Source organism: Drepanopeziza brunnea, assembly GCF_022702325.1.
Source record: "Drepanopeziza brunnea f. sp. 'multigermtubi' strain 214-2 chromosome Unknown ctg7, whole genome shotgun sequence".
NCBI classification, from domain to species: Eukaryota; Fungi; Ascomycota; class Leotiomycetes; order Helotiales; family Drepanopezizaceae; genus Drepanopeziza; species Drepanopeziza brunnea.
The window spans coordinates 1,379,719-1,398,262 of NW_027094070.1; the positions used below are offsets into that span (position 1 = coordinate 1,379,719).

General features: G+C 37.5%; 1 protein-coding gene across 1 annotated transcript; it reads right to left on the reverse strand.

Moving 5' to 3' along the window:
- Positions 1-1,765: 1,765 nt before the first annotated feature.
- L3040_004831 (uncharacterized protein) lies at positions 1,766-5,000 on the reverse strand (the record flags this gene model as incomplete). Its single annotated transcript, XM_007289081.2, has 6 exons — positions 1,766-1,924; positions 2,011-2,989; positions 3,054-3,414; positions 3,467-3,968; positions 4,025-4,525; positions 4,581-5,000. The coding sequence occupies 6 exons, from the start codon at positions 4,998-5,000 to the stop codon at positions 1,766-1,768; spliced, it is 2,922 nt and encodes a 973-aa protein (XP_007289143.2).
- Positions 5,001-18,544: the final 13,544 nt, after the last annotated feature.

The following is an 18,544-nucleotide window of genomic DNA, read 5'->3' on the forward strand; positions in this document are numbered from 1 at the left end:
ATGTTTTTATTTCTGATTTACTATTCTTTCTATTTTTTCTTAATAATTATTATTTTATTTTTTTGTTACTTATTTATCAATATATATATATATATATATACATACATATACATATTTTGGCTTTGGGGTTTGGGTTGGTGGCGGGGCAGGCAGGCAGGCAGGCAGGCTTACTTTGTCTTTTTCCCTTCTCTCTCTTTTCTCAGTTTTGCTCCGTGGGCAATCTCTCTCTTCACTTCTTGTTCGTGGTCGTGCTCGTGTATCGATGGCAGAGTAGTCAAATGTCGATAAGAATCGTCTCGTCCAAGTACCTGTACCTATCTGTGAGGGATTGCACCGACCTTCGAAGGACTGTCCGCACGGGGAGAGATGGGGTTTTATCGGCCGGCGCTGGCTCTGGCCTTCGGAAGAATTCAAGTGGGGACGGGGGATGGGGACGGGATGTGATTGGGTCTAGGGTAGCGTTTCGAATGAACCCTTGCCCTAAACCCAAAGAGGCTTCGTGCTTACTAATGCAGTAGGTGCTGTGCGGAACTGATGACTGCTACATCCTCTCCCGTCACGGAACTATCACCAGAAATCATCGACTCGTCAATATCTTCATCATCACTATCCATCCATCCATCCCGATTCCCACCCTTCAAAAGCCGCCGCCAATACAACCATGGCAGCTGCCCTTGGCTCCACCACTCCCGACTCATCAACCATCCCAGGACAACTTCCACACCTCGCCTTCTTCCGCCGGAGGTGGACTGGCTCGTGAGAAATAAGCCAAATAAGTACGGACTTAGCTGGCATGGCCATAGAAAGTGAGCGAAAGTGGCGTTGATCACTCAATCACTCACTCACTCACCAAGCGCAGAGCATGATCAAGATACAACGTGTATCTACAACATGTATCTACACAAAATAGATTCGCCTTTGGAACTGGCAAATGTGATTCACAAGTGGACTAATTGGACGGTGCTGTGCGCTTGATGGTAGTCATGCTCCCTAACAAACTCCAAGAGCGATGGAATGGTAGAGGCACAGCACGGCAAGAAGAGTGTCACGTATGGACAAGAGAGAGTATTAAATCCGTATTCAACATCATTCCACCCCCAATCTCAAAAGGCAAAAACATACATACATACATACATATATGCGTTCCCGGTTTCCAGTTTCCAGTTTCCAGTTTCCAGTTTCCAGTTCCCAAGTCCCTCCTCTTCCAAACCTTTCCGACCTCTCCCACTCCGCGCCCTAACCCCAGAGCCGAGAATGATGCTCACATTCTCCAAGCACCACGTCCGCGCTCAGATGAAACCCATTCCATTTTATCCAGGGTGGCGAGGTGAAAGAAATACACACACACACACAAAAAAAAAAAAAAAAAAAAAAAAACACACACATACAAGCGCCTAAATGGATCATTACTTCATAACCATCACGCAGATATGACGCAGTAACCAGCAGAGATAGAGAAAACGAAGAAAAGAAAGAGGAAAAGCGAAAAATAAAAAGCTCACTCGCTCGCGACTTCGCAAGAGGTTTCCATGTCGAGTCGTTCGTCCGGCTGTAGCGTGTCAATTTGTTTTCCATGCATGAGCCGTCACGTCCCACCCCTTTTGCACCATGGCCGAAAACGAAGACGAAGACAGAGCCGGAAGAGGAAACCCGACAAAGAAATTTGACAAGAATCGCCGACGAGAGGAGGAATTTTGGAGGAGAGATGTCCCGTGCAAAGCTCCACGGTGGGCATGCCGGTCAGGTCAGTCGGCCAGCCGCGGGACTAGAAGTATCCGCGCATGGCGTCTTCGAAGCCCGGGCCGCCCTTCAAGTCGCGATCGAAAGCGTTGGAGACGTCGAGGACGCGCTTGATGTGCTCCATGCTGAGCGGTTCCTGGTTGTTGACGGCGAGCGCCTGCGCGGTGCGGATGGTGTTCTTGATCTATCGCCACACCAGGTGTCTGTCAGCTTCATGTCATCGGGCGGAAGTGGAGGGAAAGGGGGGGGGGGGGGGGAGAGGCAGCAGACCTGGCGACCGTTGAGAGCGTTCCGTGCAAGGGTTCGGTAATCCTCGTCGGTGAATGGCATGGTGCTGATACCCTCGAGGACCCGGACGCGCTCGATGAAGGCCTTGAAGACGCTCTTTCTCGCCTGGACGCTCAGCTCTCCGTACCGGAGCGCGATGTGGATTCTCGATTGGAAGGCGTCGTCGAACGTCTCGACGCGGTTGGTGGTGAGGAAGAGGATGCCTTGGAAGTACTCCAGCAGGCGGAGGAAGATGGAGACGAGGGCATTGCGGTGGATATCTTGGATGGTGCGCTTCTCCAAGAAGACGTCGGCTTCATCAAGCAGGAGGACAGCACCCCACGCGTGAGCAATGTCGAGAATCTTTTGGAGCTCACCTTCGAGGGTCCGAGGATCGGTACCGAGTTCTCCTGCCGAGACCATGTAGAGCGGGCACTTCAGCAGTTCCGCAATGCCTTCCGCGGTCAGCGTCTTTCCGGTTCCCGGAGGTCCGTGAAGGACGGCCACGAGACCCTTGCCCTTCCCTTGGATGACATCGTCGATACTCTCGGCCGGGTGGTACTTGTGAGACTCAACGAGTGCCTTGACGATGTCCTTGGTGTTGTTCTCCAAGACCAAGGAATCATACGCGCCCTCGTTCCATACGATCTCCTTGACCCCAGATACGGTGAACTCGAGCCACATCTTCTCCGCGAACGCGAAGCCGAGAACGACGGGTGATGCAATCAGATACTCCTCGTCGGTGAAAACGGGAAGGGCCTTCTTGTCTTCTTCTGGGGAAGCTTCGTCCCTCTTGGTGGCCGTCTTGCTTGGAACTTCTTCAAGCTTCTCCACAGCGAGCTCGTTACCGTCAGCATCGACTTCCACTTGAACAAGGAGAGGTTTCTTCTTGTCGTCGAGAACGACTTTCATCTTCATCTTGGGCCCATCGTCTTCTTCCTTGCGAGAAGCTTCGAAGTGTCCGTGTCCACCGCCATCAGAACTACCGCGATGAAGGTAAGCATAGAAATGGAAGAGCGTCAAAGACAAGGAGGTACACGACTTACTCTTCCTCGCAACCGCGACAGCTTCCGTCGTCCGAATCATCGGAATCCGAGTCCAGAAGATCCGGGTCTTGTGGCTTCACGGTACTGACGTTGTAGTTTGGCAAGATGCGACGATGGATAGCAGGGTCGATCATGATGCGGCCGTTGATGTTTACCTTGATGACTTGCCTCTTCTTCTTGTAGTATGCCATGCCTTCGTGAGATTTGTAGTTGACACCCTGTAGGGCGACGAACTTTTTGCCACGCTCGACGAGGTCGGCACGCAGCTTCTCCTCATTCTTGTGATACTTCAGCGGGTAGCAATTGAGACTCGTGATCTTGCGGGCACCCTTGAAGGCGGGAACTTCGCAGTCCATGGTTCCTGTGACGCATTAGCGGAATCCGGGAGTGTGCTTGAAGCAAGCGCTTCTTACCCATTCCCCATTGCTTGCCATCATGCTCCAGGTACTTGCCCTCGATACTGTACCACTCGCCCTTCATGAAGCTGTGTTCCTTCTCCGCAAGCTCGATCTTGAAAGCTCGGGGCTCGTCCTCGGAGCCGTATGTGGTCGTGTAGGCGAGAGTATTCGGCTTGTAAAGAGCCCAGAGGTACTCAAACGAAACCAGCCCGGAATCCAACATCGGGTACAAGGTCTTCTTTGTAGCCGAATAGTCCTTGTCGAGGTACTTCAGAAGAACCTTGAGGTGTTTTCGCTTGGTCAGATTACGCTTGATGGCCTTCTTCCGACCCTTCTTGACAGTCACCTTCTTGTGTTTCAGTTCTCTGAACACGCCACGAAGGTCTTCCAGGTAGAGGAATAGAAGGTTAGGATCGACGACGGGGCTCTGTTCAACTAACGAGACCCCCTTGACGCCTTCCATGACTTCGCTGAGAGCTTCCTTGATGAGCTTGCTCTTGATATCAATGACGGTTTTCTGACCTGCAGTTAGCAGAGAGACACAGGAGGCAGAGTATGCACACGGCTGCTGACCTTGTATTGCCCTTCCCAATCAAAAGTCCGCCGCACATTGAACAGGTACTGATCATACTCGGAGCTCTCTTCGTCTTCCGCCGTGTCGGTCAATTTGTAGTTGTGGATCGTCGAATCCCACAGCTGGTCAACTCGCTTGTACTCAAGCTTACTCCCACGCTTCCCCTTGGTCTTCTTCGCCTTCTTCTTCTTCGCACCACCGCCGGGATCCAGGCCGAGGGCCGCAAGCTTTTTGGCGTTCCGAGAAGCTTGCAACCGAGCCGCAGCAGCAGCACTACCACCCAGTGGGCCGCAAAGCGACCGCCCCAGTCCCAGCCCACCGAGGGCGGCTCCTCCAAGACTATGCTGGCGTTGGAGTTGTTGCATCTGCAACTGCAGCAGCTGCTGTTCCAGAGCGGCGCTCGCACTGGCCTCGTCCGTGTCGTCATCTTCCCCCTCTTCCTCGTCGTCCCCCTCCAAATCCTCTTCAGAGTCATCGTCCGAATCTTCGGAATCCGATTCCTGAAATAGCGTTAGCACAAATTCCTCCCCATGTTGCGCAAACCAACGGGCTCACCGCTTTACGAGACTTCTTCGATTTGGCCTTCCGCTTGTCCTTAGCTTTCTGCTTAGTCTTCGTCGCCTTACGCTTCTTCTTCTTCTTCTCCTTCTGCGTCTCCGTCTCCGTCTCGGAGTCCTCCTCCGACTCGCTGGACCCAGACACGCTATCGTCGGAAGAGCTCGAGCCGTCGGAATCCTCGCTCTCACTCTCTACTGCCTTCCCGTTTCCCTTTCCCTTGGCCTTCGACTTCAGCTTCGGTCTGGATCTCGGCCTGCCAGCCGTGTCACGCTCCTTGTGTTTCTGGGACTTTGGTTTCTTGCACTTCTCGGGGGATTTGGGTGTCTCGACTGGTGTACTTGAGCTGGCCTGCCCAGTAGCTGAGACCCCATCACGATCAGCCACCTGCTCGCCCTGGGTTGTGCTTGGAGTATCCATGATGTGGGTTGGTGTTTAAAGATGATCGGGTAGGTTGAGGGGGGGAAAAAAAGACAAGAGTCGGGTGCAGCAAGAGGCTGTGAGATTAGCCGCCACACAGTTGCCTCACCGGTGCCTTGGGCCTTGTTTGCTCGGGAAAGAAAGGCTGTGGAAGGTCGATTCACTTGATCGGTTACACTAGACGTGGTGTCATCAGCATGTGGTTCCAAAGATCATAGGGTGGAGTTCCCGCTGCCGGATATGTAATGCTATGCCAGCGGGTTTCTGTGGAAGGTGGTTCAAGATGGGTGGCACAGTAGCAAACCTGCTAATATCTTTGATAGAAAGAAGAGAGAGCTCCTAAAGTACGTCGTCTAAGTTATCAAGCGGCTCTTTCCATACTTACGTCGTGTATGCCCTCAGCTGTTCTATTCCGCAGATGCCAACTAGACGAAAACCAGCAAAAGAGCAAACGGCTTACTTCTTACTTGAAGGCTTAGTAGACGGTTCTGAGATTTCGATAACACGAAAGTACACCGCCGGGTGAAGATTGGATGCAAGATGCAGTGATGCAATGCAGCGGCAGGCTGGGTTGTCTTATCGTGATAGGCCGGAACCCTTGTCAAATAAGGCTGAGTAGAGGAGAGGAGATGAATGCTGAGAGAGAGAGAGAGAGAAAGGAAGAATGAAAGAAAGAAAGAAATGAACGAATTCAAGAGAGAAATCATCTGGACTCAATTCCGGCTTACCTGGCAGGCGCTTCACCGACCGTTGGTGGTTTACTTACGCCGAGTATACGGAGTAAGAACACAACATGCTTGCTATACTGTAATTGACTTTGGACCCAGAACCCTATACATACAGGCAATAATCAATAAGTAAGGCTACTGTGGGGAAGTGAGTGAGTGGCAAGCAGTGGCCATAGCTCCTGCTTGCTTAATCCTATCCCGAATCGCATTTGCTTTCCTTATCCGGATTGCTAAAAAAGAGTAAAAGAAAGAAAAAGAGATTGAGATGCGTTGTGAGGCATTGTCTGTCTCACTTTGAGAGGTGGGTAAGGCTCACCGGATGATAAAGCTTGCTTGTACTTTTGTTTGTCTGGATTGAAGGAGTGGTGGTGCTGCATAGGAAGGCGGTCAGATCAAAAAGGAGCTTTTTGGAGCTTTGATGAATCGAGGCTCGAGCTCTACTCCGACTAATCGTACCCCTGATCGGATTACAAGTGATTGAAGTGAGAGGCAAGGGCTGCGATTCCTAATACTCTTCAGCGATACGGTCAACTTTTCATGGTTTTTCTTTCATCTCTTCGGAAGTCCGGTTTCCAGCCCTACCTCGCTTACCTTAAAAGGAATGCAAGAGCATTTGGACGGTCAGCTGATCGTCCGATGACCATCTCTTTAAAGGACAATTTTAATAGGTTGGTATGGCTGGTGGATCACCCTAAGTCTATAGCTAAATTGAAATCAAATCTGTAATTAGATTATTTTAAAAATTTAGATTATAATTGAATAAATATAGTTTATTATCTGAATCGTTATATACTTGCGCTAATCTTTTTAGAATACCATTTTATTAATAGAACGGTCTTATAGTAAAAAGATAATACTTATAAAGATATGTTGTGCGGAATAGGCATGGTTCCACCCAAGCTATATATGATATGTCATGTGACCTCGCTTAGTAGCGCCTTTGGCATACTAGAGCTCTTAGGTATATATATATAAATCCTAACGAGCTTCTTAGATAAAATATACCAAGCTTTATTTAATTTATAGAATCTCTTTTTAATCTTAATGCTAATAAGCATTATAGTTAAGAGCTATATTCGCATTCACGAGCTATTTAGTTAGTTTTTGATAATCTCCGAATTAATCGGAAGCGGATTTTGCAAGTCACTTTAACGCTACTTTGCTATAACTTTTATTTTTGCAATCTATCCTTTTTTTTCAATTATATTTATTCTTTATAACTAATACTTATCATTCTTAAGAACTCTAACCAATTTTCAAAAGCTTTAGTTACAAAATTAATCGCTATAATAATGGACGATAAAGTAGAAGAGGTCTTTTTGATTAACAAAACGAACTTTATAGATCGTAGCGACTTCTTAAGATAGATTACGAATTATAAATATCTTATTAAGCGCTTTGGCATAAAATAATACGCAGCTTTTCGTATTAGCGTAAAAGAGCTTGCTTTTTTTATTAAGCAGATCAAATTAAAAACGAAGTTTGCTATAGAGATGGTAACGGAGCTTAATAACGAATAGTTTTAAGAGTAAGACCGCTAACGAAAGGCTTAAAAGGAATTGCATTTAAAAGCTTTTGCAAACGATCTTAATAGACTTTTAAAATTAAAAGACGTTGAATTCGAAGACGTCCGAAAAGCGTATAACGATAATATAAAGGAATATAATTTCGCTATAAATAATTAAAAGGTCTTAAGTAATAAAAGCAATTAAATTATAGATTGGATTAAAGAGACGATTAAAAGCTTTATTTTCAAGGAAGCGATCTTGGCGGCTTTAAAAAAAAATAATACCTTTATTTAATTTTTAATAAAAAAGCTTTAAAAAATATATTGTTTATTTAATTCGAGCTTTAAACTATCGATAGCACGAAACTATAATAAATCTTTGCAAGCAATTAAGCAAAAGAGCGTTTTTTTAGCGGTATAGATTAAAGAATACCGAGCTATTTATAGATTAGCGAAAATAAATAACTTTTACGAGACGACGAGTATACTCGCGATAAAAGTATTTTTAAAAGCTATTAGCGAAAAATGGTTATTAATTTAAGCGTCGCTAAAGCTCGTAAAAGTTATTCGAAACGACGAGCTATTATTGCTTTAAAAGCGCATCCTTTACGATTATTTTAATTAGTACGAAAGCCAAGTTAACGAAAAGACTAGCAATCCGAATTCTAATTTTTTTAATATATTCGTTACTTTCGGAGATCAAACGACTCGTAGCACTTCCGGAAGTAATAAGGCTAACGATATTGCTTTTAAGCAGTTCGATAAACGCTTCGATAGCTTTAAAAGACTTATTAAAAGTTTTAAATGCTCGTACCTTAAAAAAAGAAACTATTATTAAGACGCAATTAAGTGTAAGATCCTTCGCTATTGCTTTAACGGTTTTGACGAAAGTAGATTCGCAAAGCCGAACCGAAATGATATCGTCGTTATAAGAAAGAGGTTTTAAAAGCTTAAGTTTAAAGCGCTTCGAAAAGAAATTACGAAAGAAAATTAAGCATAGATTTAAGTCGATAAGATCGTTTTAAAAGGCAAAGAAAAGCAATCGAATAATAGCGATAAATTAAAATACTTTAAAAAGGTATTAATAGCTATTATCGATCTTAAGCTTTTTAGCACGCTTGATAATTTTGTTTTTAACGGTTTTTATAACACGGCTAATAATAAGTATTAATTATTTAATAGCACTTTTCTCGATAATTGCGGCGCTATTTACTTTATTAATAATAAAAATCTTTTAAAGCTAAAGTCAATTTAACGCTTTCGCTTAATCGATTTTATCGAAGCTAAAACGAATAATCTTTTAATCGTCGAGCGAAGTATTAAAGTTTTTAAAAAAGCTTTAAACGGATTAAATAAAATTAAAACGGAAGATTTAAAGTTAAAAAACGTCGCTATTATTAAAAGGTTTAATATTAATATTATTTCAAAAGCTTTTTTAAGCAAGGCTAGCGTATAATACTCGGAATATAACGCAACTTTCCGCTACGAAAAAGTTAAAAAAAGCGTCGTATTAAAAAAGTTAAAAAAGAAATTTAACTTTACGTTTTTTAAATATAAGCTATTTAATTATTCTTTACTTTAATTAATTCGTAGCTCCTTTTGCTTAATAATATTTTTTATAATTTAAAAGCGTTTGCAAATACGTTATAAATTTTAAAAAAGCAATGTTTTTCGAGCTTTAAAAAAGGATTTATCGATACTTTAGCATTTACAAATAAGTTATTTAAGCAAAGAAGCGCTCGAGGCGCTAGCTTATAATACTAAAAAGATAAGACTTAAAAGAATTATTAAGGTTAAATGTAAAGCATATGCTATTACGCACGCTTAATAAGTCATATTTCGCCGTACGTTAAATATTAAAGCAGCTAAGCTATTTTATAAGATCGCTTAAGATTTATTCGATTTTCTTAACGGTTTTAACGAGAGCAAATAATTATTAATAATTAAAAATGAATATAATAAGAAGCTATTCGGCTTTATATTAAAAGATAAGTTGCAATTAACGATTATAAAAGTGCTAAAAGAATTTAAAGCATAAACGAAACGCAAATACGGTTTTTTAATAGCTGTTATACGTTATAATAACGATTTTTCGGTAATCGTAATTAACGTTATCGGCTTTATTAAATATTAAAAATAAGCGAAAGAAGTTAAGATCGAATTAAAGCTTTTATTATCTTTTAATTACGAACTTAATAAAAAAGCCGAAAAGGCTAAGAGAAAGATAATAAAACGGTTTATTAAAATGAAAATAAAAGCAAGGCTTTTAAAAAAGCTTTAGCTTAAGATTATATTAGCCGTTATTTACTTTTATAATATAATATCGAAAGCGAAGAGTTTTATAAAGAGTCCGAATAAAATGCTATAGCTTTAGTTTAAATAATATTTTAAATAATACGATCTAGCGATTTTTATACGAATCGATATCGATTTAAGACTAGATTATAGCGGTTTAGTTGCGTATAGCGCTCGTGCGTACTTAATAATTAAAAATCGAGAAGCTTTTCGCAATAAAAGAGCTTTTAAAATTAAATTAAAAGGATATATAAATTATTTAATTGAATATATAGCTTTGAATATATATAAAGTTTATGTTTTTATACTTTATAAAGTGATTATTATACGCAACGTAACGTTCGATAAGATTTAATTTTATTTTAAAAACGAAGAAAAATCGGTCGGCTAATCGATTAACGAAATTAAAAGCATCGTTATTAAATTAAAAGATATTAAGGACTTTAATTAAATAAAAGACGCTTTATTTAATATAAAGAACGTTATAAAAGATCGCTTAAAAGAAACGAATGCAGCTGATATAAAGGGTGAGCAGCCGTTAGACCTTATAAAAGTTGATTTAAAAGGATTTAATTAAAGCTTAAAGAATGCGACTTTATTTAATTCGAGCGATGCATAAACGTTAAGAGCTTTAACTTTAATTAAAGACTTTATAAATACGTTTATATTAAAGGCAATTGCTTTACGAAACGATTTAATAGACTTTGACGATTCGAATTATATTATTAAACGTCTCGCTAGCTTTTTAATTAAAAGCAAGAGCGAAAGTGCTTTAAGATTGCTAAAAGTAAGGAAGAGCATCGTAAACGGGCAAAAACCTGGCTTTAATAAAAGAGCGCGCAAATTATACCTTTAAGTTATTATTTAAAGCCGGGGCTCGGAAGGCTAAGCTATAAGCCGATTAACGAAAGCTTTTACGTTAATAACCGGCGGAAATTTAAATCGAATAATTAAAAAGAAGCTTTTAAACCTTTTTAAAGCGAGCATTAATAATAAGAAATTAGATTATAAATACTTTAAATAAAATTCCGACTTTAGTAAAGAGCACTTATCTATTAATAGCCGCATTAGAAAACGCGCGAGGATATACGCAAGTATTAATAAGCTTTTCTTAAATAATTTTCGCGCCGATTCGAATCGTTATTCGCGCGTTTTAAATTTTATATCGATTTTTTAAGCTAATAGCGAACCCGTGCGCGAAGATAGCAAAGATTACGAGATATTATACGTTATTATAACAGCTGCTACTTCGTTTAAGCTATTATTAGAATAGCTTAACTCGCAAAAACGAAAATATTTAAAACCTTTTATTTATTAAAAAAAGCTATAACGATATTTATACGGCAAAGAGTTTAAGGACAGAGCTTTTATAAAGCTAAATAATTTAGAAAAGAGGAATTGCTAAAAAGTGATTCTCGAAAGCGAAGCTAAGTTAAAACTTATACCTTTTAAGTAAGTGTTTATATATAAGACTAGCTCGTTCGGGAAAATCGTAAGGTTTAGATCGAGGATTATAATTAAAAGCGACTTTTAAAACGAATTTATTATTTATTTAATTTACGCTATTACGTTAGCAGCTAGATCGTTTAAGATAATAATAGCTATAGCAGTCGAATTTAATTTGAAAATAAAATAGTTCGACGTCGTTAACGCTTTTATTAACGCTATAAAATATACGGATAGCGTTTTAATTACGTATTATCTTTTTAACGGTTTTAAGCAAAAAGATATGCTCGTAGAGATCGATAAAGCTTTATATAGACTTAAAGACTCGCTAGCTTTATAGTATTTCGATTTTATAAGCATATTCGATAAATTAAAGCTTATATTACTCGATAAAGAATCGTGCATTTTTACGAATCTAAATAAAACGGTTTTTATAGCGTTTTACGTAAACGATATTTAAATTATATATTATTACTTTAATCTTTTTAAAGCTTAAGAGATTATTAACGGTCTTAATAAAGCGTATAAAATCGAAGCGATAAGAAATATTAAATAGTTTCTTAATATAAAAGTCGCTCGAGATCGTTAGCGAAGAACATTAACGCTTATACACGACGCTTATATTGAAAAAATAATTAAGAAATTCGAATTTACGAACGGACGCTGCTTAGCAACTTTATTATCGTTTTATAATTTAATTAAAAATAAAAGGATAGCTTCGCGGAAGCAGGTGAAGGAGTATTAAGAGAAGGTTAGATCCGTATTATATATAGCGATTATGCTACGCTTAGATGTAGCTTTTATAGCTTTTTAACTTTTTTATTTTAGTATTAATTTAAGCGCGGAGCATCTTCGAGCTATAAACTAGTGTTTGCGATATTTATTTGGCTCGCGCTTTAAAGGTATTTAATATAGCTAGTTTAGCAAATCGGAGCTAGTAATAGCTTCGGACGCTTTTTACGCCGATGACGAAGAGACAAAGCGATCTTTTTAAGAGTATATTGTGTTTTTGTTCGAGGGTGCAATCTTTTAGAAAGCTTTAAGGCAGGATATAGTTATTATATTATTTATTAAAGCGGAGCTTTTTGGCATGGCCTTTATAGTAAAAGAGATTATGGCATTTTAACGATTTTTTAAGGAGCTGCACTTTCGATTTGCGGCGCTTTGGGTAGTTTATTATAATAATTAATAAATAATTAAGCTTATAGCTGGTAAGAAGGAGCGTATCTTTACCAAGCTTTGCTACGTCGATATTTATAATATATGGCTGCGCTAAGAGTATTTAAAAAAGAGCTTTCAGGTTTAATATCTTTTTATTAAAGAGATGCACGCTAACGGTTTTATTAAGAACCTGATTCGATAGAAGTTTAAGAGCTTTATTAAGCTCTTGAATTTATAAAACGCTCGCGCGTCAATCGAGAAGCTTTAATAATACGCATATGCTATTTATTTATTATATTTTATTTTTTTTTTATTTGCACGTGATTTAAAGGAAAATATTTATTTAGCAATTTTAATCGTAATTTTATTTTATTTTATACGCTTTTACCTTTCGCCTTTTATAATAAAAGATCGATCAAAGCTTTTAATAATCTTTTTATTTTAGTTCGGCGCTTTGCAAGAGTCATAGCAACGGCGGGCGCCGCCGCGAGAGCGGTAAGCGCAATAATTAGCGTAAAAAGAGCGACGATAATAAGTGCTACGAAAGCGACGAGAGCTGCGAGGGCGACGGGAATAATAAAGGCGGCTAGCATAAGCGCAAGAGCTGCTATAGCAGCGGATTAAAGCCTTTGCATAAAGTCCGAAAGGAAGTTTTAATTAAAAGGAGCTGCTTAAATTAAATTATTTCGAAAGTCAAGAAGCTTGATTTACGAAAAGGTAATATGCTCGAAGCGCTTTGCGTTATCGGATTACGGTTCGCTGCTATAAGATCATTTAATCTAATAAAAGCTATATTTAAATTAAAAGTCTTAAGAGCAAAAGCAAAACTTGCAAGGTTATCGAAACTACTTTTAAAACCTTTACTTTTATTCGCTAGACCGCTCGGACTATTAATAGTACTTTTTAAAAGAGCAGCATTTAAAGCGAGCTGTTATCGCATAGCATTTCGGAGATTTTAGCGAACTTTTTATATAGCATTATTATCTTTAGCGCTTACGAAGTTATCGAAAGCGGTATTAACAGCGGTAAAAGTAGCGATATAATTGCTATAATTACCTTTAGTATATCGGAGATAGCGTATAACGCTCGTATCGCAATTATAGCAATCTTTATTAAACTTCGATATAATCTTATTATTAATGCACTTAATGCACCTTAAGGCTTTAACGGTCGTTAGCATAAGCAAGCGCTTAATAAAAAGGTCTAAGAAAAAGGGCGAAGCTTCGAAGGTAAAAGTGCGTAGTATAGCCGCCGCAGCCGTCGCAATTGCAGCAGTAGCAATAGCTGAAGCGGATAAAAGATTTTTTTAATAATTAACATAGAAATATTAATCTATTAAAAGCATTATTTACTTTTAAACGGCTTCGGCCGCGCTTAACGATTCTATTAAACTGAGTTATTTATTTAAAAGATATTATATAGATAAATAGAGGTTAAGTATTTATTATAATAAAAACGGACGCGCTTTTATTTATATAGCAACGCAATAAAGACGGCGTTAAGGACTTTCGCTACGTAATAAGATTGACTTAAAAAGGAATTGCATTTTTGATTAATACTTAATCAATAATAACAACCGCTATTTATTTGTTTGAATTGCGATAATAATCTTTTTTATTTATATCGAGTTTAAAAAGCTTAATCATTTATTTTTTTTCTTTTTTATTTGCTTGCAGCTTAATAGCTACGCTGCTAACTTAAAGGGTGTGTTATACGGAATAAGCATAGTTTTATCTAAGCTATATGTAATATGTTATATGACTTCGCTTAATAGCGCCCTTAGCATATTAAAGCTCTTAGGTATATGTATATAAATCTTGACGAGCTTCTTAAATAGAATATACCAAGCTTTATTTAATTTACAGAATCTCTTCCTGATTTTAATGCTAATAAGTACTATAAGATATGATTTATTTTTTAAATCATTTTTATAATAAAACAATTTAAAATTATGATTATCTCGATCGTAAAATAATCTTTATGACGACCTTAAGCGATTACTTAAAGGAACTCACGGCAACGCGGAGGTTATATAAGAGCTTAAGAGAATCTTAAAGTAATGACTTAAAATCAATAATTATCGAGTATAAAGGTTGTAATGCTTACTAGCACTAAGATTAGGAGGAAATTCTGTAGATTAAATAAAGCTTAGTATATTCTATTTAAAAAGCTCGTCAAGATTTATATACATATACTTAAAAGCTTTAGTATACTAAAAGCGCTATTAAACGAGGTCATATGATATGTTATATATAGCTTAAATAGAATTATGCTTATTTCGCATAATACACCTTTTAAGTTAGCAAAGTAGCTATTAAGCTGCAAGCAAATAAAAAAAAAAAAAAAAAAAATTAAGCTTTTTAAACTCGATATAAATAAAAGAAATTGTTATCGCAATTTAAAACAAATAAATAGCGGTTATTATTATTAATTAAGTGTTAGTTAAAAATGCAATTCTTTTTTAAGTCGGTTTTATTACGTAACGAAAGTCTTTAGCGCCGTCTTTATCGCGTTACTATATAAATAAGAGCGCGTCCGTTTTTATTATAATAAACACTTAACTTTTATTTATTTATACAATGCCTTTTAAGCAAATAACTTAGTTTAATAGAATCGTTAAGCGCGGCCGAAGCCGTTTAAAAGTAAGTGCTTTTAATAAATTAATATTTTTATGCTAATTATTAAAAAAATCTTTTATCCGCTTTAGCTATCGTTGCTATTATAATTGCGGCGGCGGCGGCGGTTATACTTCGTACTCTTACTTTTAAACTTTCGCTTCTTTTTTTAAATCTTTTTATTAAGCGCTTGCTTATGCTAACGACCGTTAAAGCTTTAAAATGCATTAAGTGTATTAATAATAAAATCATATTAAGGTTTAATAAAAACTGCTATAATTGCGATATAAGCGTTATACGCTATAGCCTATTTCCGATATGCTAAAAGTAGTTATAATAATTGCATCGCTGCTTTTACCGCTGCTAACACCGCTTTCGATAACTTCGTAAGCGCTAAAAATAATAATGCTATATAAAAAGTTCGCTAAAGTCTTCGAGATATTATGCGATAACAATTCGCTTTAAATGCTGCTTTTTTAAAAAGTGTTGCTAATAGTCCGAGCGGTCTAGCGAATAGAAATAAAAGTTTTAAAAGTAATCCCGGTAGCTTTATAAGTTTTGCTCTTGCTTTTAAAACCTTTAATTTAAATATAGCTCTTATTAAATTGAATGGTCTTATAGCAGCGAACCGTGGTCCGGTGACGCGGAGCGCTTCGAGCATATTACTCTTTCGTAAATTAAGCTTTTTAACTTTCGAAATAATTTAATTTAAATAGCTTTTTTCAACTAGAACTTCTTCTCGGACTTTATGCAAAAGCTTTAATTTGCTGTTGTAGCAGCTCTTGCGCTTGCGCTAGCCGCTTTTATTGCTTTCGTCGTTTTCGTAACTCTCGTCGTCGTCGTCCTTTTTGCGCTAGTTATTGCGCTTGCCGCTTTCGCGGCGGCGCTCGCCGTTGCTATGACTTTTGCGAAGCGCCGAGCTAAAGTAAAAAGATTGCTAAAAGCTTTGGTTGATCTTTTATTATAAGAAGCGAAAGGTAAAAGCGTATAAAATAAGATAAAATAACGGCTATAATTATTAAATAAATGTTTTCTTTTAAATCACGTGCAAATAAAAAAAAATAAAATATAATAAGTAAGCAGCATATGCGTGCTATTAAAGCTTCTCGACGAACGCGCGAGCGTCTTGTAAATTTAAAAGCTTAATAAAGCTTTTAAACTTCTGTCGAGTTAAGTTTTTAATAAGACTATTAGCGTGTATCTTTTTAATAAAGAGATATTAAACTTGAAAGCTCTCTTTGAAGTGCTCTTAGCGCAGCTACATATTATAAATATCGACGTAGCGAAGCTTAATAAAGATACGCTCTTTTTTATTAGCTATAAGCTTAATAGTTTGTTAATTATCATAATAGACCACTTAAAGCGCCGTAAAACGAAAGTGTGACGACACGCCAGGTCTCCTGGACGCACCTCACATGCGCCAAGCTACTTCCCTCCTTTTTCCTTCGTATTCTTCGTATTCTCTCATTCCCCGCTTTTTGACCTATGAACCATGGTTCACGAGTCCTTGGCGCTTCTACTTTCGTGTATATAGACCTTAGCTACTTTCGACCTCTATACTCGGTAGTTGTTGATTCTAAGTCATTACTTTGAGATTCTCCTGAGCTCCCATATGAACCCCCGCGCTCCCGTGAGTTCCTTCAGGTAATCGCTTAAGGTCGTCACAGAAAGTGCAGCTCTTTGAAAAACCGTTAAAGCGCTATAGTCTCTTTTATTATAAAGGCTATACTAAGAAGCTCCGCTTTAATAGATGATATAATGATTGTATCTTGCTTTAAAGCTTTTTAAAAGATCGCACCTTCGAATAAAAACACAATGTACTTTTAAAAAGATCGTTTTATTTTTTCGTTATCGGCGTAAGAAGCGTTAAAGGCTATTACTAGCTTTAACTTGCTGAATTAGCTATATTGAATACTTTTAAAACGCGAGTTAAATAAATATCGCAAATACTAATTTACAACTCGAAAGTGCTCCGCGCTTAGATTAATGCTAAAATGAAAGAGTTAAGAGGCTGTAAAAGCTATATTTAAGCGTAATATAATCGCTGTATATAGCACGGATCCAACTTTTTCTTAATACTTTTTTATTTGCTTTCGCGAAGCTATCTTTTTATTTTTAATTAAGTTATAGAACGATAATAAAGTTATTAAGTAGCGTCCGTCCGTAAGTTCGAATTTCTTAGCTATTTTTTTAATATAAGCGTCGTGCATAAGCGTTAGCGTTCTTCGCTAACGGTTACGGACGACCTTTATATTAAAAAACTATTTAATATCTTTTATCGCTTCGATTTTATACGCTTTATTAAGATCGTTAATAATCTCTTGCGCTTTAAAAAGATTAAAGCGATAATATATAACTTGAATATCGTTTATATAAAACGCTATAAAAACCGTTTTATTTAAATTCGTAAAAATACACGGTTCTTTATCGAATAATATAAGCTTTAATTTATCGAATATGCTTGTAAAGTCGAAATATTATAAAGCTAGCGAGTTTTTAAATTTATATAAAGCTTTATCGATTTTTACGAGTATACTTTTTTATTTAAAACCGTTAAGGAGATAACACGTGATTAAGACGCTGTCCGTGTGTCTTATAGCGTTAATAAAAGCGTTAACGATATCGAATTGTTTTACTTTTAAGTCAAATTCGACTATTATAGCTATTATGATTTTAAAAGATCTAGCTATTAGCGTAGCAGCGTAAGTTGAATAGATAATAAATTCGTTTTAAAGGTTACTTTTAATAATAATTTTCGATCGGAACTTTACGATCTTTTTAAACGAGCTAATCTTATATATAAATACTTACTTAAAAAGTATAAGTTTTAACTTAGCTTCGCTCTCGAGAATCACTTTCTAGAAGTTCTTTTTTTCTAGATTATTTAGCTTTATAAAAGCTCCGTTTATAAACTCTTTGCCGTATAAGTGCCGTTATAGCTCTTTTTAATAAGTAAAAAGTTTTAGATATTTTCGTTTTTACGAGTTAAGCTGTTTTAATGCTAACTTAAACGAAGTAGCAGCTGCTATAATAGCGTATAATGTCTCGTAATCTTTATTATCTTCGCGTACGAGTTCGCTATTAATTTAAAAAGTCGATATAAAATTTAAGACGCGCGAATAGCAGTTCGAATCGGCGCGAAAGTTATTTAAAAAAAGCTTATTAATACTTGCGTATATCTTCGCGCGTTTTTTAATACGATTATTAATAAATAAATGCTTTTATAAGTTTTTATTAAAATCGGAATTTTATTTAAAATGTTTATAGTTTAATTTCTTATTATTAATATTCGCTTTAAAAAGATCTAAAAGCTTTTCTTTGATTATTCGGTTTGAATTTCCGCCGGTTATTAACGTAAAAGCTTTCGTTAGTCGGTTTATAACTTAGCCTTCCGGGCCTCGGCTTTAAATAACAACTTAAAAATATAATTTGCGCGCTCTTTTATTAAGGCTAGGTTTTTACTCGTTTACGATGCTTCTTTTTGCTTTTAGCAGTCTTAAAGCACCTTCGCTTTTGCTTTTAGCTAAAAAGTTAACAAAACGTTTAACGGTATAGTTCGAATCGTTAAAGTCTATTAATGTAAACACCCTGCCTGATGGGGTACCTGCTATGGCTACTAAGGCCACACTAGACGGACCTATCTTCTATAAAAGGGCACACATCTTTTAGCTAGAACAATCAACGAGCTTTCTACTTACCTTTTCTAACACTTCTTTTATAAGACTATAAGGTCTAGCCTTAAAGCTAAGCTTCTGTATAATACATCCTTTTAAGTGCTTTTATATTAATGAC